At 44.8% G+C, this 25,797-nt stretch overlaps 1 protein-coding gene across 4 annotated transcripts in view; it reads right to left on the bottom strand.

Annotated features, from left to right (window-relative positions):
• Window positions 1–12,838: 12,838 nt before the first annotated feature.
• Window positions 12,839–25,797, bottom strand: part of LOC140479591 (A disintegrin and metalloproteinase with thrombospondin motifs 12-like) — a 569,904-nt gene continuing 556,945 nt past the window's right edge. For all 4 annotated transcript variants that reach the window (XM_072573412.1, XM_072573420.1, XM_072573430.1 and 1 more), the window contains one exon: window positions 12,839–17,845. In XM_072573412.1, the coding sequence (XP_072429513.1) occupies window positions 17,664–17,845 (182 nt within the window). In that variant the 3' untranslated portion in view covers window positions 12,839–17,663. The remainder of the gene's footprint in view (window positions 17,846–25,797) is intronic.

The raw sequence follows: 25,797 nt of genomic DNA, 5'->3' as shown, positions 1-25,797 counted from the left end.
AAGTGAGAGAGGAAACAACTGGGACCTTACCAGATATTTTTGTAGTATCCTTCAACATGAGTGAGGTTCTGAAGGACTGGAGAATTGCTAATGTTGTCCCCTTGTTTAAGAAGGGTAGCAAGGATAATCCAGGTAATTATAGACCAGTGAGCCTGACATTAGTGGCAGGGAAGCTGCTGGAGAAGGTACTGAGGGACAGCCTCTATTTAAATTTGGGAGAAAATGGGGTTATCAGCAATAGGCAAAATGGTTTTGTGCAGTGAAGGTCATGTCTTAGAACTCTTTGAGCAAGTGATAAAGTTGATTGATGAGGGAAGGGTTGTAGATGTATACACAAGGACTTCAGTAAGGTGTTTGATAAGGTTCCCCATGGTAGGCTGACAGAGAAAGTGAAGTCGCATGGGGTCCAGGATGCACGAGCTAGATGGATAGAGAACTGGCTGGGCAACTGGAGACAGAGAGTAGTGGTAGAAAGGAGTTTCTCAAAAGGGAGAACTGTGACAGTGGTGTTCCACAGGGATCCGTGTTAGGACCACTGTTGTTTGTGATATACATAAATGATCTGAAGAATGGTAAAGATGGTCTGATTAGCAGGTTTACAGATGACACAAATATTGGCGGAGTAGCAGATAGTGAAGGGCATCGTCAGAGAATGCAGCAGAATATAGATAGATTGGAGAGTTTGGCAGGTGGAGTTCAATTTGGAAGATCCAATTCAAGATTGAATTATACAGTAAATGGAAATGCTCTGGGGAAAATTGATGTACAGAGAGATCTGGGTGTTCAGGTCCATTGTTCCCTGAAGGTGGCAACGCAGGTTGATAGAGTGGTCAAGAAAGCATTCAGCATGCTTTCCTTCATCAGACGGGGTATTGAGTACATGAGTTGACAGGTCATTTTAAAGTTGTACAGCACTTTGGTTCAGCCATATTTGGAATACTCTGTACAGTTCTGGTCGCCACGTTACCAGAAGGATGTGGATGCTTGGGCAGGGTGCAGAGAAGGTTCACCTGGATGATGCCTGGTATGGACGCTGCTAGCTATGAAGAGAGGTTAAATAGATTAGGATTATTTTCATCAGAAAGACGAAAGTTGAGGGGGGACTTGATTGAGGTCCACAAAATCATGAGAGGTATAGACAGGGTGGATAGCAAGAAGCTTTTACCCATGGTGGGGGATTCAATTACTAGGGGTCATGAATTCAAGGAGAGAGGGGAGAAGTTGAAGGGAGATATGCATGGAAAGTTCTTTATGCAGAGGGTGGTGAGTGCCTGGAATGTATTGCCAGCGGAGGTGGCAGAGGTGCATGATAGCATCATTTCAGATGTATCTAGACAGATACATGAATGGGCAGGGAGCAGAGGGATACAGATCCTTAGAAAATAGACAACAGGTTTAAAAAGAGGATCTGGATTGGCGCAGGCTTGGAGGACCAAAGGGCCTGATCCTGTGCTGTAATTTTCTTTGTTATTTGTACAATCCCCGGTTCCTGTATAATATTTTCAGAGATAGCCTTCCCTTATTTTAATCCTTTCACCCGCGGACTACCCTTATCCTAATCTATAAGTAACGTGAAACTTAGGGAATTATGGTCACTGTTGCCGAAATGCTTCATCACTTGGCAGGGCTCATTCCCCAATACCAAGCCTAGTATGGGCTGTTCCCTTGTTGGACTATTTAAATATCACTTCAAATGACCATCCTGGACAATCTGAACAAAATCACCCGATCCAAGCTCCTGGCACTGAGCAATTCCAGTCAATATAGGGGAATTTAAAATCACCCACAACAGGCAGCCTATTGTTTTTAAATTCTTCCATAATCTGTCCACATATTCATTCCTCTATCACCCACTGACTGCTGTGAGGCCTCTAGTACAATCCTATCAGAGTGATGGCACCCTTGCTATTTCTGACCTCACTGGATGAGCCTCCACAGTGTATCCCCTCAGTGCAGCTATAACACGACTCCACCACCTCTTTTACATGCTTCTGTATCACACCTGGAATATTTAAATCTCAGAACATAAAGCTGCTAGTCTTGCCCCTCTCTCAACCAAGTCTCTGTAGTAGCTATAACACTGTACTTCTTTGCACCAATCCAAGCTCCATGTTCACCTGCCTTACCTGTAAAATTCCTTCCATTAAAACAAATGCACATCAGAATGCCAGTCCTGCTATGTTCAGTAACCTCTCCCTGTCTGTTCTTCCTCTTCTCAGTAATTTCACTTGCTGACCTATTGCTTGGGTTCCCACCCTCTTCCACACTTGTTTAAAACCTTCCATGTGGCACTTGCAAACCTCCCTGTCAGGATATCGGTTTTCCTCCAGTTTCGATGCCACCCATCCTTCCTGTACAGGACACACCTGCCCTGAAAGATATTCTAGTGATCCATAAACCTGAAGCCCTCTTTCCACACCAGCTCTTTAGTCACATAGTTACCTGTACTATCTTCCTCTGGGTATTCTGGTTTCCTTCCACAATACAAAGATGTGTGGGTTAGGTGAATTGGCCATGGCAAATTGTCTGTAGTGTTCAGGGATGCGTAGGTTAGGTGACTCTTCAGAGGGTCAGTATGGACTTGTTGGGCCAAATGGCCTGTTTCCACACTGTAAGGATTCTATGAGAAAGACATTCTATTCTATGAGAAATCTTGACCTCACTGTCATGTGGCACAGGGCATAATCCTGGGATCACAAACCTAGATGTCCTGCTTTTCAACTTATTTAGCTTCCTTCATGGGATCTTATCACTTTTCCTGCCTATGTCATTGGTACCAATGTAAAACAAACCTCTGGCTGCTCACCCTCACTCAAAGCAATCCTTGTCCTGGCACCAAGGACGCAACTATCCTGGAGTCACTTGAGCAGCACAGAAATGCCTCTCTGTGCCCCTATTGAATCATAAAACCATTGAATCCCTCCAGTGCTGATAGAAGCCATTTAATCCATCGAGACAACACTAACCTTCCAAAGAGCATCCCACCCAGATCCAACAATATTTATAAAGGCTAATGCCCTTAGCCTGCACATGGTTTGAAGTGTGTCTACTTCAACACCAGAAGTATCTGAAATAAGGCAGCATGGATAGGTATCTGGGACTTCGATGTTGTGGTCATTTTGGAGACATGGATAGAGCAGGATGAGGAATGGATGTTGCAGGTTCCAGGGTTTAGATCTTTCACTAAGAAGAGGCAAGGCGGTAAAAGAGGGGGAAGTGTGGCCTTGGTAGTCAAGGATAATATAACAGTGGCTGAAATAACTTTTGATGAGGACTTGTCTTCTGAGGTAGTATTGGATGAGGTTAGAAACAGGAGAGGAGAGGTCACACTGCTTGGAGTTTATATAGGCCTCCGCAGAGTTCCAGGGAGGTGGAGAGGATTTACAAAATTGTCCTGGGTAGAAGTGAAAGAAACAGGGTGGTCATTATGGGGGACTTTAACTTCCCCAATCTTGACTGGAAATGCTATAACTCTAGTACGTTGGACAGATCAGTTTTTGTCCAATGTGTACAGGAGGGTTTCCTGACACAGTATGTCGAAGGGCCAGTAAGAGGGGAGGCCACACTGGATCTGGTGCTTGGTAATGAACCAGGCCAGGTGTTTGATTTAGGTGTAGGTGAGCACTTTGGAGAGAGTGACCATAATTCAGTTACGTTTAGTTTAGCGATGGAAAGGGATAGGTCCATGCCACAGGTCAAGAGTTACAATATGGCAAGGGCAATTATAATGCGATTAGGCAAGAATTAGGATGCATAGAATGGGGTAGCAAAATGCAGGGGATGCAGACAATGGAAATGTGGAGCTGGTTTAAGGAACAGATATTGCGTGTCCTTGATTGGTATGTCCCTGTCAGGCAGGGAGGAAGTGATAAGGTAAGGGAACTGTGATTTACGACAGAAATTGCATCTCTTGTTAAGCGGAAGAAGGAGGCTCATATGTTGATAAGACATACTGCGAATTCTCTTGCAAGGATGCCTTCCTTGAAGAAGCTCTCCTCCTCCCTCTACAAGGATCTCAGTGAGTCCCTCTCTCACTGCACCCCCCAGGACATCTCATCTACCAGAAGCTCTTCAGCCACGTTCTCAAACAGACTCGCTACCACAGCCACATCTCCTTTCTCAGCACCTGTCTACGGAACCGACTGACCCCGCATGGACTCCGGCCTACGTTCAGACCAACAAAATTTGGACCCAACCAGTATCTACAACAAATCGGAAGCCTCCAGCAACAGACCTCCCTCCGGATCTTCTGCTCCACACTTGCAGCCATGCGCCGCTACCTACAGTCAATCCTGCCCCAACTCAAGACAACACTCTCACAGACCTGCAAAGGTCCTTTATTGTTCTTCATCCACAGAAGAATCCATACACTAAACATACAGTTCTTCCTAGCCATATCGGAAATTAAAGACAGTAAGTACCAAAAACTTTCATGTACTTGCCCCCCACATTCCGGATTCCTCAACCGTTCCAGAATCTTCCATTGGCCTGCCGAAGTGCTCAGGCGCCACTAACCACGCAGCAGCTGCAGCAACCGCCGCCACGAACCATTACGTCACTTCCGCCTCCCCACCGACCATGCAGCCTCCACGATCGCCGCCCAGACAACCGCCTCCACGATCGCCAGGAAGACATCTCTGACAGATTCACGGACTCCGCGGGGTCCACAACCACCGGGAACAACAACGTTTCTGCATTCGCCACAGCCACTTCCGCCCCCGGAGTTGCCGTCGCAGCATCTACCTCCACCCCCAGTGACGTCACTCACTAATGCACTGACCACGCCGAATGTGTCTCCGCCCCCGCACCGATCCCCGCCCCCTCACCGATCTCAGCACCGCGCCAATCTCCGCACCCGCGCCGATCTCCGCCCCATGCCTAACCCCGCCCCTGCGCCGATCCCCTCCCCCGCGCTGATCCCCACCCCCGCACCTAACCCCGTCCCCACTCCCAGCTCCAGCCCCACACCATGTCCTAAGTCCCAGCCCTGCCGTATTTCTACCATCCCTCCAGACCTCCCCCTCTCTGAGGATGAAAGATCAGTCCTCAGCAGAGGCCTCACCTTCATCCCCCTACGCTCCCGGATTAATGAATTCAACACACGGCACGACATCGAACAATTCTTCCGCCGCCTTCGCCTCCGCGACTACTTCTCCAACCAGGACTCCCGCCCACTCTCTGATGACCCATTCTCCCATCTCCAACACACCCCATCCACCTGGACACCCCGTGCTGGCCTCTTTCCTGCCCTCGATCTCTTCATAGCCAACTGCTGCCGTGACATTGACCGCCTTAACCTCTCCACCCCTCTCACCCACTCCAACCTCTCACCCTCAGAACATGCAGCCCTCCACTCCCTCTGCTCCAACCCCAACCTCACCATCAAACCGGGAGACAAGGGAGGCGCGGTGATAGTTTGGCGCTCCGATCTTTACACCGCTGAGGCTAAACGCCAGCTCAGGGACATCTCCTCCTACTGCCCCTTGACCATGACCCCTCCTCCCACCACCAAACCATCATCTCCCAGACCATCCATAACCTCATCACCTCAGGGGATCTCCCATCCACTGCCTCCAACCTCATAGTCCCACAACTCTGCACCGCCCGTTTCATACTCCTGCCCAAAATCCACAAACCTGACTGCCTTGGCCGACCCATTATCTCTGGATTAGTGGTGCTGGAAGAGCACAGCAGTTCAGGCAGCATCCAACGAGCAGCGAAATCGACGTTTCGGCCACAAGCCCTTCATCAGGAATAAAGGCAGTGAGCCTGAAGCGTGGAGAGATAAGCTAGAGGAGGGTGGGGGTGGGGAGAGAGTAGCATAGAGTACAATGGGTGAGTGGGGGAGGAGATGAAGGTGATAGGTCAAGGAGGAGAGGGTGGAGTGGATAGGTGGAAAAGGAGATAGGCAGGTCGGACAAGTCCGGACAAGTCAAGGAGACAGTGCTGAGCTGGAAGTTTAGAACTAGGGTGAGGTGGGGGAAGGGGAAATGAGGAAACTGTTGAAGTCCACATTGATGCCCTGGGGTTGAAGTGTTCCGAGGCGGAAGATGAGGCGTTCTTCCTCCAGGCGTCTGGTGGTGAGGGAGCGGCGGTGAAGAAGGCCCAGGACCTCCATGTGCTCGGCAGAATGGGAGGGGGAGTTGAAATGTTGGGCCACGGGGCGGTTTGGTTGATTGGTGCGGGTGTCCTGGAGATGTTCTCTCAAGCGCTCTGCTAGGAGGCGCCCAGTCTCCCCAATGTAGAGGAGACTGCATCGGGAGCAACGGATACAATAAATGATATTAGTGGATGTGCAAGTAAAACTTTGATGGATGTGGAAGGCTCCTTTAGGGCCTTGGATAGAGGTGAGGGAGGAGGTGTGGGCACAGGTTTTACAGTTCCTGCGGTGGCAGGGGAAAGTGCCAGGATGGGAGGGTGGGTCGTAGGGGGGTGTGGACCTGACCAGGTAGTCACGGAGGGAACGGTCTTTGCGGAAGGCGGAAAGGGGTGGGGAGGGAAATATATCACTGGTGGTGGGGTCTTTTTGGAGGTGGCGGAAATGTCGGTGGATGATTTGGTTTATGCAAAGGTTTGTAGGGTGGAAGGTGAGCACCAGGGGCGTTCTGTCCTTGTTACGGTTGGAGGGGTGGGGTCTGAGGGCGGAGGTGCGGGATGTGGACGAGATGCATTGGAGGGCATCTTTAACCACATGGGAAGGGAAATTGCAGTCTCTAAAGAAGGAGACCATCTGGTGTGTTCTATGGTGGAACTGGTCCTCCTGGGAGCAGATACGGCGGAGGCGGAGGTGGAGAATTTGGGAATACGGGATGGCATTTTTGCAAGAGGTAGGGTGGGAAGAGGTGTAATTATCTCAGCCTAATCCTGCCCCACTGAACTCATCTCTGCAAACCTTGACACAGTCCTGTCCCCCTTACGTTCCAAGAACTCCCCACCTACGTTCGGGACACCACCCACGCCCTCCACCTCCTCCATGATTTTCGCTTCCCCGGTCCCTAACGCCTTATCTTCATCATGGACATCCAGTCCCTGTACACCTCCATCCCCCATCACGAAGGACTCAAAGCTCTCCGCTTCTTTCTTTCCTGCCGTACCACCAGTACCCTTCCACTGACACCCTCCTTCGACTGACTGAACTGGTCCTCACTCTGAACAACTTCTCCTTCCAATCCTCCTACTTCCTCCAAACCAAAGGAGTAGCCATGGGCACCCACATGGGCCCCAGCTATGCCTGCCTCTTCGTTGGATATGTGGAACAGTCCATCTTCCACAGCTACACTGGCACCACCCCCCACCTTTTCCTCCGCTACATTGATGACTGTATCGGCGCTACCTCGTGCTCCCACGAGGAGGTTGAACAGTTCATCCATTTTACCAGCAGCTTCCACCCCGACCTCAAATTTACCTCGACCATCTGAGACTCCTCCCTCCCCTTCTTATACCTCTCCATCTCTATCTCGGACGACCGACTCAACACAGACGTATACTATAAACCGACTGACTCCCACAGCTACCTAGGTTACACCTGTTCCCACCCTGCCCCTTGTAAAAACGTCATCACATATTCCCAATTCCTTCGCCTTCGCCGCATCTGCTCCCAGGAGGACCAATTCCAATACCGAACAACCCAGATGGCCTCCTTCTTCAAAGACCACAATTTCCCCTCAGACGTGGTTGACGATGCTCTCCACTGAATCTCCTCCACGTCCCGCTCCTCCGCCCTTGAACCCCGTCCCTCCAATCACCACCAGGACAGAACCCCACTAGTCCTCACCTACCATCCCACTAACCTCCATATACATCGGATCATCCTTCATCATTTCTGCCATCTCCAAACGGACCCCACCACCAAGGATATATTTCCCTCCCCTCCCCTATCAGCGTTCCGGAAAGACCACTCTCTCCGTGACTCCCTTGTCAGATCCACACCCCCCCACCAACCCAACCTCCACTCCCGGCACCTTCCCTTGCAACCGCAAAAAATGCAAAACTTGCGCCTACACCTCCCCCCTCACTTCCCTCCTAGGCCCCAAGGGATCCTTCCACCTCCACACACATCATTTCCTGCATCCGCTGCACCCGATGTGGCCTCCTCTACATTGGGGAGACAGGTTGCGGAACGTTTCAGAGAACACCTCTGGGACATCCGCACCAACCAACCCAACCGCCCCGTGGCTGAACACTTTAACTCCCCCTCCTACTCTGCCAAGGACATGCAGGTCCTTGGCCTCCTCCATCGCCAGACCCTGGCAACACGACTCCTGGAGGAAGAGCGACTCATCTTCCGCCTAGGAACCTTCCAACCACAAGGGATAAATGCAGATTTCTCCAGCTTCCTCATTTCCCCTCCCACCATCTTTTCTCAGTCCCAACCCTCGGACTCAGCACCGCCTTCTTGACCTGCAATCTTCTTCCTGACCTCTCCGCCCCCAACCCCTCTCCGGCCTATCTCCTTCCACCTATCGCATTCCCAACGCCCCTCCCCCAAGTCCCTCCTCCCTACCTTTTATCTTAGCCTGCTTGGCACACCCTCCTCATTCCTGAAGAAGGGCTTATGCCCGAAACGTCGATTCTCCTTCTCCTTTGATGCTGCCTGACCTGCTGCGCTTTTCCAGCAACACATTTTTAAGCTCTGATCCCCAGCATCTGCAGTCCTCATTTTCTCCATGTTGATGAGACAAGATGGTTCAGTTGAGGCGATGGAGAGTTACAGATCAGCTAGGAAGGATTTAAAAAGAGAGTTAAGAAGAGCAAAGAGAGGACCCAAGCAGTCTTTAGCAAATAGAATAAAGGAGAACCCTAAAGCTTACTATAGGTATGTGAGGAATAAAAGGATGACTAGGGTAGGAATACAGCCAGTGAAAGACAGAAGTGGGAAGTTGAGTGTGGACCCTGTGGAGATCGGAGAGGTGCTAAACGAACATTTCTCATCAGTTTTCACTCAGGAAAAGGAGAATATTGTAGAGAAGAAGAATGAGATACAAGATAATAGACTAGAAAGTGTTCTCAATTCTAGAAGGGGTGATAGTAGACAAGTCCCCTAGGCCAGATGGGATTTATCCCAGGATTCTCTGGGAGGCTAGGGAGGAGATAGCAGAGCCTTTGGCTTTGATATTTGAGTCGTCATTGTCTACAGGTTTAGTATCAGATGACTGGAGGATTGCAAATGCTGTGCCCTTGTTCAAGAAGGGCAGTAGAGATGACCCAGGTAATTATAGACCAGTGAGCCTTACTTCTGTTGTAGGAAAGGTTTTGGAAAGGATTATAAGAGATAGGATTTATAATAATCTAGCAAGCAACAATTTGATTTCAGATAGTCAACATGGTTTCATCAAGGCAGGTTGTGACTCACAAACCCCATTGAGTTTTTGAGAAGGTGACCAAGCATGTAGATAAGGGTGGGGCATTTGACGTGGTGTACATGGATTTCAGTAAAGCCTTTGATAATGTTCCACATGGTAGGCTGTTGGAGAAAATGCAGAGGCATGGGATTGAGGATGATTTAGCAGTTTGGATTAGAAACTGGCTTTCTGAAAGAAGGCAGCGAGTGGTGGTTGATGGAAAATATTCAGCCAGGGGTCCGGTTACTGGTGGTGTGCCACAAGGATCTGTTTTGGGAGCACTGCTGTTTGTCATTTTTATAAATGACTTAGACACAGGCATAGGTGGATGGATTAGTAAATTTGCAGATGACACTAAAGTCGATGGAGTAGTGGACAGTTTGGAAGAACGTTACAGGTTGCAGGGAGACTTGGATAAACTGCAGAATTGGGCTGAGAGGTGGAAAATGGAGTTCAATGCAGCTAAATGTGAGGTGATTCACTTTGGGAAGAATAACAGGAAGGCAGAGTACTGGGTCAATGGAAAGATTCTTGGTAGTGTGTATGATCAGAGGGATCTTGGAGTCCATGTACATAGATCCCTGCAAGTTACCACCCAGGTTGATAGTGCTGTTAAGAATGCATACAGTTTATTAGGTTTCATTGGTAGAGGGATTGAGTTCCGGAGCCGCAATATCATGCTGCAACTATACAAAACACTGGTCGACCACAGTTGAAATATTGTATACAGTTCTGGTTGCCATATTTCGCGAAGGATGTGGAAGTATTGGAAAAGGTGCAGAGGAGATTTACCAGGATGTTGCCTGGTCTGGACGGAAGCTCTTACGAAGAAAGGCTGAGAGACTTGGGCCTGTTCTCATTGGAAAGAAGAAGGCTAAGAGGGGATTTGATAGAGACATACAAGATGACCAGAGGATTGACAGTCTTTTTCCATGTTCTTTGTGACCTGCAACACATTATCAATGAGGATGAGCACCTCACCAAGACCTTCCCCACACCTCTACTTGCCTTTAAACAACTGCCAAACCTCAAACAGATTGTTGTTCATAGCAAGCTGCCTGGCTCTCAGGACAACTCCATACAACCCTGTCACGGTAGGCTTTGCAAACCGTGTCAGAGTGTGGACATAGATACCACTATTACACGTGGGGACACCTCCCACCATGTACATGGCAGGTACTCATGTGACTCAGCCAACGTTGTCTATCTTATACGTTGCAGGCAAGGATGTCCAGAGGCATGGTACATTGGGGAAACCGAGCAAAGACTACGACAACGGATGAATGGGCACCACACAACAATCAACAGACAGGAGGGTTCCCTCCCAATTGGGAAACACTTCAGTGGTCCAGGACATTCAGCCTCGGACCTTTGGGTGATCATCCTCCAAGGTGGACTTCGGGACAGGCAACAGAGAAAAGTGGCCGAGCAGAGGCTGATAGCTAAGTTCGGTACCTATAGGGAGGGCCTCAACCGGGACCTTGGGTTCATGTCACATTACAGGTGATCACCATTGCACTATACACACACACAGATACTCCTATACACACACACTCTCTCACACACACAGGCACTCCTATACACACGGACACACACATACACAGACGCGCACACAGACACCCAAACACACCCTTACAGACACACACTCCCACACGCACCCCCTCACAGACTTAAGATACTCTGTGCTCACTACACACACACATACACTTTCTCACACTCACAACCCCCAACCCAGACAGACAGACAGACACACACACACAGACAAAGACCCACATGCACACATATATTTTGTGGGGTGAATTTGTACTTTGCTCAAAAACTGCATGAATTTATGTAAAACTCCATTATCTCACTTTTTAGATTAGAATCAATCTAAACATCATGGCATAGACAGAGAACACAGGGGGCCAACACCTTCAACATATTGTCTAGGTATCATCATTGTTAACAGCTAACCTGAGAATGCAACTTTTTTTTAAAAAAAGGTTTTGTGATTTACACATGAAAGAAGTGAAACTATCACTGTATTCTAACAGATGAAAGGCTTAACAGACAATCAATTTTTCAATATATAATTTCAGTTACATCACACTGTAAATGTTTGCTATAAATTCTGTGTGTTAGGATTGAGCCCTCCACTATCACCTGATGAAGGAGTGACGCTTCGAAAGCTAGTGTGCTTCCAATTAAACCTGTTGGACTATAACCTGGTGTTGTGTGATTTTTAACTTTGTACACCCCAGTCCAACACCGGCATCTCCAAATCATTTTTCCTAGGATGATGATGTCAGCTTGGATGAGGGGGCATAACTACAATATAACGGGTGATAGATTTAAGTCAGATGCCAGACGCAGCTTCTTTATTCAGAGAGTGGTAAGCGCGTGGAATGCCCTACCTGCCAATGTAGTTAACTCAGCCACATTAGGGAGATTTAAACAATCCTTGAATAAGCACATGAATGATGATGGGATAGTGTAGGGGGATGAGCTGAGAGTAGTTCACAGGTTGGTGCAACATTGAGGGCTGAAGGGCCTGTCCTGCACTATATTGTTCTATGTTCTATCCCTGGACACCATAGGCAGTTTAGCATGGCCAATCCACTTAAACTGCATATCTTTGTACTGTGGGTAGAAACCAGAGTACTCAGTGGAACTTCACTAAGACGTGGGGAGAATGTGCAAAAGACAGTCACCAAATGCTAGAATCAAACCCGGGTCCTTGGCGCCGAGACAACAGTGCTAATCGCTGTGCCATCTCAATTTCTACTGCGCTACTGCAATTTAATCTTCCCTGGTGTACAACAGATCCAGCTATGGTTCCACTCCTGTTGCTCTCCTCTGACAGATCATCCCCGTATCAGTATCTTGTGCTGTATCTTCCTCTTAATAAAGCCTAGGATATTGAATGCTGCAATAACCGTGCTTTCAACCTGTCTTCTCACCTTTAATTATTTATGCACATAGAGATCCAGGTCGCTCTGCTCCTGCATCACTTTCAGAATTGTAGCCTTACAGAATGCAAAGATAAGGTAATTCCTATCTGTTCAATTTACTTAGCAGAAGCTCTGGTAATAATGGAAATGCTACCATTGAAAGTGGTGTCCTATTTTAAAGATTTATTGCACCATATTTTCATGTATGTATGCAATTGCTGTAATCTTGCATTTATTGTAATTTCATATTTATTTATTTCTTATCCTTCTATTACAGTTAGCATTCACGGTCTGTTCTTTGAAAACTTTCTGTGGCAATTAGCATAGATATTAAAATAGAATTTTTAAATGAATAAAATTAAGCAGCAATTTGTTTTTGCTTTTGAGTTCAGATGAAAGTTTATATAACAAAAATGTGAACTGTCTCTCACTGCATATCTGCTTGACCTATTGAGCCCTCCAGTATTTTCTGCTTTTAGTCCAATTTTCCAGCAACCAAGACATTTGGTGCTCATTATTCATTTAACTGTTTTGCATTTTAATAAAATCCACAAATTGCCAGGATAACAATGAATTTATTAATGATTATTGCACAGCATTTAAATGATTTATGCAACAGAAAATCAATAACAAAGTACAGTAGATATTGTTTGAAGTTAATAGAATAATAATATCTTGCTGAGGCATAATGTAAACAGAGATTTCCATAAAACATTTAATTCTATTTTTTGCAAGCACCTTGAATTCATTTCCATGCTTCTGAAAGAAGAACAAGCTTCAGCCAGTCCGATCAGATAACGCATTGTACCAAAATTCAACAGAAAAGCTGCACTTAAATGAATACATTTTGATGTTTTATCTATGTATATCCTTTCTGTTGCAATTAAATCACTTCCACAAATTACATTTGTGATCAGCAGTGACACAAGTGACAGTAACAAATATGAGTTCCACCCCACAGTGCCACAGGTTAAAATGTTTTCCAGTATGAGTTCCAATGTTGATGGAAAGGCTATAATTGTGTATTTTTTCCTGCAATTTAAGTAGCTGTAATTGAGTGATATTCTATATTGGATGGAAAATTATTGAAAATGTGTGCTCAAATTCACTGCACATGCTCTCAGTGGAGGAGGCACTCAATTAGGAAAGCAATTTTGTAACAATGACTTTTCAATAGAAAACATGACACACATGGACAGACTTAACCAAAATCTTAATGACCACTGCTCAGTACAGTTAATGCATGGATTATTGTGCACTGTCTGAATATTGTGTGGCAGGCTTATAGAGATTCTCAATAAACTGGTATCACGGTAATAACAGTATATCAAATGCAAGAGTAAATAGGCTCTAAAAGTCTTTTTTTTTCTATTTATTTTTAAAGTAGTAAAACTAATAAGGCTTAGCATTTTTTCACCAGTGGGAAAAATACACTAAATTCTGACGTGCTGGCCAGCAGCATATTCTTAAGTAAGATGAGCTGAGTTGTTTATAAATGGAGCACCATCATTCAATAGCACCATGTTGCACCTGGTGACAGTAACTGCTTTCCCTGCAGACAAGTACAGACAACCAGTGATATTCATATTTTAGCGAGTCAAGAGGTAATTTACTGTGGTGAGGCTTTCAGCATTTTCTGCTGACAGGTTGGCATTGTTCGTAAAGTTTAAGGGGCATTTACAAAGTATGCTATATGCTAATTGTTTCCTCTTTTCCTTTGCCAATTTTATCCAAGCCACATTTGAAAACTTTGCTAAGCATTGTTCCTGAGGCATCTCCAAGACCTCTGTACCCAAATGAGTATTCTTCAATATAGTGAGTGTCCTTAGGCAGAAAAGCTTGTGAGCTTTCAGTATGCAGCTGGATGGTGGCAGATTGATCCGATTTTTCTTCCACTAAGCCAAGGTCTAATTGGAGAATTTCTCAGTTGGGCACTCACATTTATTCCCTTGTTTCCCCAACAGAAAAGAAAAATAAAAAAAAAACTACTCAAGTAGGATCAGCTAAAACTGTACAAAATCCCATATTTAATGAGCATTGAAAACATAACTGTCCTTTTTAACAAAATGGAAAATTACAAGATTGCCATTTATAATTTAATGATGCATCATTGGACACCAATGGTCATTTTCTCAATATAACAAATATATGGACTGCTACAGTACTGGCATTGTCCCACTGGGATCATTGCATGTTCATACAGTAAATGCTGTGTTGTAACTATGTTTTTCAGCCTTTTCTTGTCCTGTCATAATGCCTATGACATTTACTTGCAGTGACTCCTGAGTGAAGAGCTAGTGGGAATGTCACTGAATATGGCAAGCTAGTAGGCCCAGACTAATTATTTAAGCGCATGGGTTCAAATCGCTGACAGCAGCTACTGGAATTTGAATTCAAATGATGAATCTGAAATTGAAAGATAATTGCAATTATGACCATCCATTGTCATTGTAAAAAGGTATCAATGGAGAGATCTGTGATCATGGACCTTAGAGGGGAAAAGAATTCAGAGAGCGCTTTGAACTCAAGCAAAATGATTAAATCTATTCAGCTACACTACTTAACTGTAATCCGCTGCCTTCTGAGAATAATGTGCTAATGGCATGAACCAGTTACTGCAATGCCAAAGAGTATTCTTAAAATCTGTTCTCCATTAAGTAACTATTCTCCATGAAAATAACTATCAAAAGTAAAAGTTGCAAAGTTCTCCTTCCAGCATGAAGCCTTGATAAATGTCACCATGTAACGTGTTTGATTATCCAATCTGACCTGGTGCTGGGGCTTTTGAGGAAGTTTCAGGTCTTACAGTAACATTACCAGCTGGTGTTGCAAAAGCCCTAGAAAGCAGGAACTACCACTATAATTCTGGCTGTACCATCTATACACAGAACTATCTTTATTTAGTTTGCACATTTGTGACAGAAAGACGAATAAGACGAAGAAATGTCTAAGTACCAAAATCTCCCTCCTGAATGAAAATATGGAGAAAAAGATTATTTATGCATCACAGCTTCAGAGTGGTGCTGCACAGAATCTCTGAATTCACTGGCAGAAGGCCACATGTGAGATTCTACCTGAATGATTCAAGACTTTCGATAATATTGCTGAGTGATGATGTCACACACATCAATCAGGTAACCCGTGAAATTGGCACAGTCTGTGTAGCACCACTCTGAAGAGGCACTATGCAAAGTTTTGACTCAAGATCAAGAAGCATTTGTTATACTCCTCTAATGTTAAAATACACTCATAAACCTCTTCTGCTATCTATATGCAAGTAGATAATAAATCACTGCATGTCAATACAATTAAACCCATATGGAAAGCTGGATTTTACACTCCTCAGCTGGTAGGTTTAAATGTAGGGGAGAATTCATAAAATCCATTGAGTAGCCGTGGTCCTTCCCCTACCCTCCTGCCTTTGTGACATTTTACAGCAGACTGGAGGTGTGTTAGGCTGCCCACTCAATATCAGCTCCATTACCTGTGGCGGAGAGAGAGGTCAATGCCATGAAACTGAGCAGGTTGATGTTGACAAAAAGCCCTCCTTTTCTAGTTCCTTAGGTCCCTTTTCATGCAAACCCCCAACACTACAATCCTCTCACTTCTTTCATTGGGGTCTTCCTTTCAGGCCCTACAATATCCCAGCCTTGGTTCTAAATCTGGGCTCCTCTTCTTCAGGATTGTCTATAGTTCCGGCAGTAGCCATTACACCTGCCTGGCACTGCTTGGACTACAGAGCTGGTGACCAGCAGCTCCATAAGGTAGGTCCACCTCCACGTATTCAAAGCAAATGTTGCTGCTTCCGATGTTAAACTGCTGTGGAGCAACCAGCAGAAGGGTACAGGCTCCCACCACTGATTTCAGCTCAGCCACCAGGACCACTGTGTCTCTGTAAAATCCAGCTAAGATGTGTAGCTTTTGAGGGAACGAGCATTTTACAAACGTTACTATTCTCTAAACAGTCAAGACAAATTAAAAATATGAATGGAAGTCTAATTTGAATTTGTAAGGTCCTTTGCTATTGAGTATGAAGCTAGTCCAGTTAGTCCTGCCCAAGGTGCAGGAGAACTGCAATACCATATATCTTTCTGTAACTGTATTAACAATCATTTTAATTCACATGCTTACTTGACCTCTGAGTAATGCTTCTTTCTCACCTGCTCCCAAACTTATTTAGAGAAGGAAATTAATAATTAAAATTAGACAGGACCAGAAAACAGGCACAAGGATTATGATGCAAATCTCATGCTGCTTGCTGGCTTAAATGCTAGTAATGTGTAACCAATGTTACACCTGCAGTTAAACTGTTGCAGGCCTGAGCAGTAGATACAAAATGGTGAAAGGATATTTAGAATTAAAACTTGCAAACATGAGTTGTTCTATGGCTGCAGCCGCTGCAGGAAGTTAGTCAGAAAACAGTTTTGATATCAGGAATACTTAATAATGGTCTGGGTTTCAGGGCTTTTGACACTGTATGGAGACCTTAGTTTAGGTTATGTACTTACAACAAAGATCTGGGCCACACTTACCATGTTGGATATCTAACACCAAACCTAGTGTCGTGGTTTGCAACTAAAGTCTTTGGAATTTAAATAAAATGCATGTCTTTCCACAAATTTCTGTGCATGTATGATGTGCGTAAGCAGTAAATTTTGGAGTTACTAAAGTTGGTAATCTGAATACATTAAACATTTAGCATTTAGATAGTGATCCTGACTCTGCAGGAATAAAAAAAAGACATTCAAATTTACATTGTATCTTTACATTGCAACTGCTGGAGAAGTATTTCTGGAGGAAATGATACAACTGCCAAATACCTAAGTGTTCATATGGCCACTTTGGGAGGATGTGAAATGGATTTTTGCTTTGAGGAATAAAGTGAATAGCAGATGAAAGGATAGCAACTGCATCAGAGTTATTGAAGGAAGGTTCTATTATGTAAAACAGAGGCAATCTACAAAATTGTATTTATATATAATGTGGTGCACATCAGTACTTACTTTCCAGTGCCCTAGTAATTAAGGGCAAAGAGTAAAATCTGCCGAACTGAAAATATGACTTTCCCTTATGCTGGCATTTCAGTAATTATCCCCAGTCAGTGCTGAGGTAAAAAAAAGTGTAGTTTTGTTTGATGGAAACTAAGCTTATAAAGATCAAAGAACTGACTGAACTGGAAAACCAATGTGCATTCAGACTGTTTATCTGGCGAGACTTGATAGCTCTGTATGAGTAACTATTTCCTTTGCCAAATAAGTAAAGACTTATTGCTTTGATCAATAAAATTTTAAACAGCACCTTATTGAAGGAAGTAGGCTCATTTTCAAAACCTTGCTTAAAAGAGTGCAGTTCCAGTTAGTCAAAGTACAAATACAAATTCCAATCTCTTTCATGAATCTGAAGTGGTTCCTTTGCTCAAACTTTGCTGTACTGCTCTTCTCGTTGTCATGCTGCTCAATTTCTGGCAAGTGTAACAACATTGGGTCCTAATTGTTGCCATTGAACATCGACCCAATTTCTTCAAGGTGAGGCAAAACTTTTTTGACATTCTGTCCTTAATGCAGATGTTATCTGAAAAAGAAAATGTTTTGTACTGTTAGGTAAAAAATATCACATCAAGTACTTCTCACCCCACCCAAAGACCCTTCTGCTGGGCTGTATTTCCATCAACAGAGTACAGACACAGCCACCATCTCTTTCGTTAACAAGTACAGTTGCTACAAATACCGTGTGAAAAATTTGCTCTCAGGCTTGTTGAAAAATGCTAAACCAGGAGAGGAATAAGAAACTGTGTCTGATTCCTGTAATAATCAGTTCATCATTGAAATGATACAATGCACATCTCTGTGCCGGTTTGCAGCAATGATGTATATTAAAGAGAGAGAATCAAATGATCAATAATTCTATTAGTTCTGGTCTATGAGCTGCCCTTTTAGTAGGACATGATTTTCAGTTGTCAGAATAAGTGGAGTGAACAGATAATCCATTCGCATTAGCCTGCTTTTAATCTTTTGGTTGCAATTCAGCTGCAAACTCCTACTTATGGGCACCTTATGTGTGTGGAAGGCCATAAGACCATAGCTGAAGAAATGCCTTCTCATCCCATTATAAAGGGCTGCCCCTTCACTCTGAGGCTTGTGCCCTCAGGTCCTCATCCTCTTTTTCATGCAAACATCTTCTCCATCAAATACAGATGCAGAGTCCTCAACTGCTCCTCGTGTGACAACCTTTCACCTCCTGGATCATTCTTGTAAACCTCCTCTGGGCCCTCTCCTATGCCAACATATCCTTTATTAGAGTCATTAGAGTCATAGAGATGTACAGCACAGAAATAGACCCTTCAGTCCAACTCATCCATGTCAACCAGATATCTGAAACTAATCTAGTCCCATTTTCCAGCATTTGGCTCATACCCCTCTAACCCCTTCCTATCCATGTACCTTTTAAATGTTGTAATTGTGTCTGCCTCCACCACTTTCTCTGGCAGATCATTCCATACACGCAACACCCTTTGTGTAAAAAAGTGCTCCTTAGGTCCCTTTTAAATCTGTCCCCTCTCACCCTAAAACCTATGCCCTCTATTTCTGGACTCCCCCACCCCAGGGAAAAGACCTTGTCTATTTATCCAAGATAACAACTACACACAGTCTTCCAAATACATTCTAACCAGACCCCTATATAGCCTCAGCAGTATATCTCTGCTCTTGTATTCTAGCCTTTGTTGAAATGAATGTCAAACAATGATTTGCTTTCCTAACTGCCAATAGAATCTATATGTTAAGAGAATCCTGAACCAGCACTCCTAAATCCCTTTGTGCTTTTCAGATTTTCCCATTTAGAAAATAGTCTATACCTGCATTCTTTCCAAAGTTATACTTTTCCATATTGTATTCCATCCGCCATTTCTTTGCCCACTCATCTAGTCTTCATACACCCTCAACATTACCTGACGCTCCACCTCTCTTTGTGTCATCTGCAAACTTTGCAACAAATCCCTTAGTTCCTTCATCCAGATCATTAACGTATGTCAATATTTGTGATCCCAACAGAGACCATTGTGGAACAACACTAGCCACCAGCTGCCATTCTAAAAAGACCCCTTTATACCCAATGTTTGCCTTCTGCCAGTCAGCCAATCCTCTATCCATGCCTGTACCTTGTCCCTAACACTATGTGCTCTTATCTTATTTAGCAGCCTCCTGTGTGGGACCTTGTCAAAGGCCTTCTGGAAATCCAAGTTGATCATGTCTACTGGCTCGACTTTGTCCAACACGCTTGTTACCTCCTTGAAGAATTCTAACAGATTTGTCAGGCATGACCTGGCCTTGAAGAAACTGTTCTGTCTCAGCCCAATTTTACCATGCACATCCAAATACTCCACAATCTATTCCTCAATAATGGACTCAGAAATCTTACCAACAACTGAGGTCAGGTTAACCGGCCTATACTTCCCTGTCTTCTGCCTCCCGTCTTAAATGGGGGGGTATTACATCAGCAATTTTCCAGTATTCTGGAATCCTCCCCAGTCCTAGTGATTGTGAAAGATCACCATTAATGACTCTCCAATCTCCTCAGCTATCTCCTTCAGAACTCTGGTGTGTAGTCTATCTGCTCCTGGTAATTTAACTACCTTCAGACTTTTCAGCTTCCCAACATCTTCTCCTCAGTGATGGCCACTACACTCACTGCTACCAACTGACTCTCTTGAAGTTCGGGTATGTTGTTGGTGTCTTCCACTCTGAAAACTGATGCATAGTACCTATTCAGCTCCTCTGCCATTTCTTTGCTCCCTTTTGACAGAGTGGCGAGGAGAGAAGGTGAGGTGAAGCGAGGGCTTCCGGGAAGGGTAAGTTTTCCCACTGAGAAAGGGACTTACCTCGGGAGTCGGGCCTCCATTTTGACAGAGCGGTGAGGAGAGAACGTGGAGTGAAGGTAAGAGCTTAATTTATATTTGGGCAGTAGCTAAACCTGAGATACTAAACGTGTAGTATCTCCCTCCCACCCACCCCCTCTAACCAGAAGAAAAAGACTCTGGAAGGGAAGGCTTTTATTTCTTTCTTATATTTCTTTTTCATATATTTGAGTGCATTGTTTGGTTTTAGTTAGTTCATATAAAGCTAAGCTTAGAGTGGCAGGTGACCTCAGACTGGTGGCATGTGACTCTTGCTTGATTTGGGAGCTGAGGAACGTGGCTGACATTCCTGACTCTTACACTTGCAAGACATGTGTCCAGCTGCAGCTCTTGTTTGACCACATGATGGCTTTGGAGCTGTGGATGGACTCACTGTGGAGCATCCGTGATGCTGAGGAGGTCATGGATAGCATGTTTAATGAATTGCTGAGGGAGACAGTGAATGGGTGACCAAAAGACAGAAAAAGAGTAGGAAGGCAGTGCAGGTGTCCCCTGTGGTCATCTCCCTCCAAAACAGGTATACCGTTTTGGATACTGTTGGGGGAGATGGCTCACCAGGAGAGGGCAGCAATTGTCAAGATCAGGGCACCGTGGTGGGCACTGCTGTTCAGAAGGGTGAGAAATAGACTCGTAGGGCTATAGTCATAGTTCTATTAGAAGGGGAGTAGATAGGCAGTTCTTTGGCAGAAAATGGGACTCCCGGATGGTATGTTGCCTCCCAGGTGCTCGGGTCAGGGATGTCGTCGATCGGCTGCAGAACATTCTGAAAGGGGAGGGTGAACAGCCAATTGTCATGGTGTATATAGGCACCAACAATATATGTAGAAAACGAGATGAGGTCCTGAAAGAGGAATTCAGGGATCTAGGAGAGATGTTAAAGAGGAGGACCTCAAAGGTAGTGATCTTGGGATTACTACCAGTGCTACGTGCTAGCCAGTGTAGAAATGAAAAAATAGGCAGGATGAACACATGGCTTGAGGGATTGTATAGGAGGGAGGGGTTCAGATTTGTTGGATATTGGGACTGGTTCTGGGGAAGGTGGGACCATTACAAAATGGATGATCTACATCTGAACCAGACCGGAACCAATGTCCTTGGGGGAGGTTTTGCTACTGCTGTTGGGGAGGTTTTAAACTAATGTGGCAGGGGACTAGGAACCAGGAGAGAAAACAAGTTGGCAGTGAGGTGGAGACTGGAGATTGTAAGAATTATGAAGATAGTATTAATAAGGGGAAGAGTAGGCAGAGAGCAGATGAGTGCAAAAGAACTGGTGGCCTGAAATGCATCTACTTTAATGCAAGGAGTACAGTGTGTAAGGCAGATGAACTTAGGGCTTGGATTGGTGCCTGGGAGTATGACATCATTGCATCATTGGTTGAAGGAAGGGCATGATGATTGGCAACTACATGTTCCAGGATATAGATGCTTCAGACAGGACAGGGAGGGAAGTAAAAGGTGTGTGGGGAGGGGGGGACTGGGTGGAAATTACATTGCTGGTCAGGGATGATATCACGGCTGTGCTAAAGGAGGACACTATGGAGGGCTTGGGTAGTGAGGCATTATGGGTGGAGCTGAGAAATAGGGTGCAGTTACATTGTTGGGGCTCTATTACAGGCCTCCCAACAGTGAGCATGAGGTAGAAGAACAAATAGGTGAACAGATTCTGGAAAGATGTAGAGGCAATAGGGTAGTGGTGATGAGAGATTTTAATTTTCCCAACATTTACTGGGAAACACTTAACGTCAGAGGTCTGGATGGTGTAGAATTTGTAAGAAGCATCCAGTAGAGGTTTCTAGAGCAGTATGTCAATAGTCCGACAAGGGAAGGGGCCATATAGGACCTGGAACTGGGGAATGAGCCAGGCCAGGTGGTAGAAGTTGCGGTGGGGGATTTATTTGGGAACAGTGACCACAATTCTGTAAGTTTTAGAATACTCGTAGATAAAGAAGAGAGTGATCCTAAGGGAAGAGTCCTAAACTGGACCAAGGACAATTGTATCAAAATTAGGCAGGAGCTCAGAAATGTAGATTGGACACAGCTATTTGAAGGGAAGTCCACATTTGAGATGTGGGAGGCTTTCAAATATAGGTTAAAGATAGTGCAGGATAGGCATGTCCCGTTGAAGGCAAAGGACAGGGCGAGCAAGATTCGTGAACCGTGGATGACAGGAGAAATTGTACGACTAGCCAAGAGGAAAAGGGAAGCATACATAAGGCCTCGGCAGCTACGAACAGAACGGGCCCTGGAAGAATATCGGAAGAGTAGGACAAGTCTTAAATGAGGAATCAAGTAGGCCAAGAGGGGTCATGAAATAGCGTTAGCGAGCAGAATTAAGCAGAATCCCAAAACATTTTATTCTTATATAACAAGCGGGTAACTAGTGAAAGGGTTGGTCCACTAAAAGATAATGAAGGAAGACTGTGTGTTGAACCAGAGAGAATGGGTGAGATTCTGAATGATAACTTTGCATCAGTGTTCACTGAGGACAGGAACATGATGAATGTTGAGATTAGAGATAGAAGTTTGATTAGGCTGGATCACATTGACATAAATCGGAAAGATGTGTCGGGGAGGCTAGACTTTATTAAGGTGGACAAATCCCCAGGACTGGATGGGATCTATCCCAGGTTGCTGACGGAGGCAAGAGAGGAAATAGCTGGGGCCTTGACAGATATCTTTATGGCATCCTTAAATACAGGTGAGGTGCCGGAGGACTGGAAGGTTGCTCATGTCGTCCACCTGTACAAGAAGGGTAGGAGAGATATTCCAGGTAACTATAGACCAGTGAGCCTGATGTCGGTGGTGGGAAAGTTCCTGGAGAGGGTACTAAAAGATAGGATCTATTTATATTTATAAAAGAATGGGCTTATCAATGATAAGCAACATGTTTTTGTGTGTGGGAGATCATGCCTTACCAACTTAATAGAGTTCTTGGAGGAAGTGACCAAGTTGATAGATGAAGGAAGGGCTGTTGATGTCATATACATGGACTTTAGTAAGGCATTTGATAAGGTTCCCCATGGTAGATTAATGGAGAAAGTGAAGTCACATGGTGTGCAGGGTGTTCTAGCTAGGTGGATAAAGAACTGGTTGAGCAACAGGAGACAGAGAGTAGTAATTGAAGGGAGTTTCTCAAAATGGTGAAAGGTGACCAGTGGTGTTCCACAGGGGTCAGTGTTGGGGCCACTGATGTTTGTAATATACATAAATGATCTGGAAGAGGGCACTGTTGGTATGATCAGCAAGTTTGCAGATGACACGAAGATTGGTGCAGTAGCAGAAAGCATAAGGGACTGTCAAAGAATACAGGATATAGATAAAGTGGAGAGTTGGGGGGAAAAGTGGCAGATGGCTTTCAATCCAGGCAAATATGAGATGATGCATTTAGGCAAGACTAATTCTAGAGCGAATTATACAATGAATGGAAGAGCCTTGGGAAAAGTAGATGAGCAGAGAGATCTGGGAGTGCAGGTCCATTGTACACTGAAGTTTGCTGCACAGGTGGATAGAGTGGTCAAGAAGGCATATAGTCTGCTTGCCTTCATTGGATGGGGTATTGAGTATAAGAGCTGACAGGTCATGTTAAAATTGTACAAGACATTGGTTCGGCCACGTTTAGAATACTGTGTACAGTTCTGTTTGCCACATTACCAAAAGGATGTAGATGCTTTGGAGAGGATGCAAAGAAGGTTTACAAGGATGTTGCCTGGTATGGAAGGTGCTAGCTATGAAGAGAGGTTGAGTAGGTTAGATTTGTTTTCACTAGAAAAAAAAGGAGATTGAGGGGGGGGGACCTGATTGAGGTTTACAAAATCATGAAGGGTATAGACAGGGTGGATAGAGACAAGCTTTTTCCCGGGGTGAAGGATTCAATAACGAGAGGTCATGCTTTCAATGTGAGAGGTGGAAAGTTTAAAGGGGATACACGCGGCAAGTACTTCACACAGAGAGGGGTGGGTGTCTGGAACTTGTTGCCAGCAGAGGTGGTAGAGGCAGGCACAGTGGATTCATTTAAGATGCGTCTGGACAGATGCATGAGGAGGTGGGGAGTAGAGGGATACAGATGCTTAGGAGTTGACCGACAGGTTTAGACAGTACATTTGGATCAGCTCAGGCTTGGAGGGCCAAAGGGCCTGTTCCTGGGCTGTAAATTTTCTTTGTTCTTTGTTCTGTTACTATTTCTCCAGCCTCATTTTCCAATATCCACTTTTGCCTTTATCATATCTTTCAAATGTTAATGATAAAAATTCTTGCAATCTTCTTTAAATTGTTAGCTAGTGTACTTTCATATTTCATTCCCCACGCCCCCAGCCTCCACATCCAACTATTGCGTTGTCAGTTATTCTCTACTCTATTTTAAATATTTCCCAATTCCCTGGCTTCCCACTAGTCTTCACCACATTGTATGAATTTCCTATTGCTTGTATGCTATCCCTGATTTCCCTTGTCAACTATGGTTGTCTTGTCCTACTCTTAATATGTTTCTTCTACCTTGGATGGCACAGAACCTCAGTGGTTAGCTCTGCCATCTCCCAGCATCAGTGACCTGGGTTTGATTCCACCCTCTGCCGACTGTCTGTGTGGAGTTTGCACATTCTCCCATGTCTGTGTGGGTTTCTGCTGGATGCTCTGTTTCCTCCCTCAAAGATGTGCAAATTAAGTGGATGGGCCATGTTAAATTGTCCACAGTGCTTAGGGATGTGTAGGTTAGGTACGTTAGCCATGGGAAATGCAAGGTTACAGGGACAGGGTAAGGGGATGGGGATGGGGATGGGTGGGATGTTCTTTGGAGAGTGGGTGTGGATTTGTTGGGCCAAATGGTCTGTTTCCACACTATAGGGATTCTGATGAATTTCTGCTGTGCCTTCCTTTTAAAGTGCAGAATGAATTTTATCATAATACAGTCACTGCTGCCCAGGGGTTCCTTCATCTTAAGCTCCCTAATCAAGGCTGCCTCATTACACATCACCAAATACAGAATTGCCTGTTCCTGAGTGGGCTCTACCACAAGCTGTTCCAAAAAAAAATCATCTCATAGATGTTCCACAAATTCATTTTCTGGAGATCTACTAAGATCCTGATTTTCCCAGTCCACAAGCATATTGAGGTCCTCTATGATTACTGTAATAGTGCCCTTCTATCGTCTGACTTATTTTCTTCCCCACATCCCGACTGTTGCTCCAGGGCCTATACATGACACCTATCACTCCCCATCACTGACTTTTTTCCTTTGTGCTTCCTCGACTCTACACACACAGATTCTACACTTTTGTACTCTATATCACTTCTTCCTATCGATTTCACTTCATTTCTTACTAACAAGGCAATTCTGTTCCCTCCGCCTATCTGCCCATCCTTTCAACAGGATATCTTTAGATGTTTAATTCCCAGCCCTGATCCCTTGCAGCCATGTCTCTGCAATACCTACAACAAGATGTCCGCCAATTTCAATCTGTATTACAAGCTCAATTACTTTGTTTTGGATACTGTCTGCATTTAAGTCCAACACCTTCAGTCCTCTATTGACTGCTCTCCTTGTCATTGTTGTTCCCTTATCTGCTGTGCATGAAGTTAGCTTCCAGACCATTTCCAAACTGTTTATTCTATTACT

The sequence above is a fragment of the Chiloscyllium punctatum genome, chromosome 1, assembly GCF_047496795.1.
Source record: "Chiloscyllium punctatum isolate Juve2018m chromosome 1, sChiPun1.3, whole genome shotgun sequence".
Lineage (NCBI taxonomy): Eukaryota > Metazoa > Chordata > Chondrichthyes > Orectolobiformes > Hemiscylliidae > Chiloscyllium > Chiloscyllium punctatum.
Note: the sequence above shows the minus strand (reverse complement) of the source record. Positions and strands in the feature narration are given on the sequence as shown.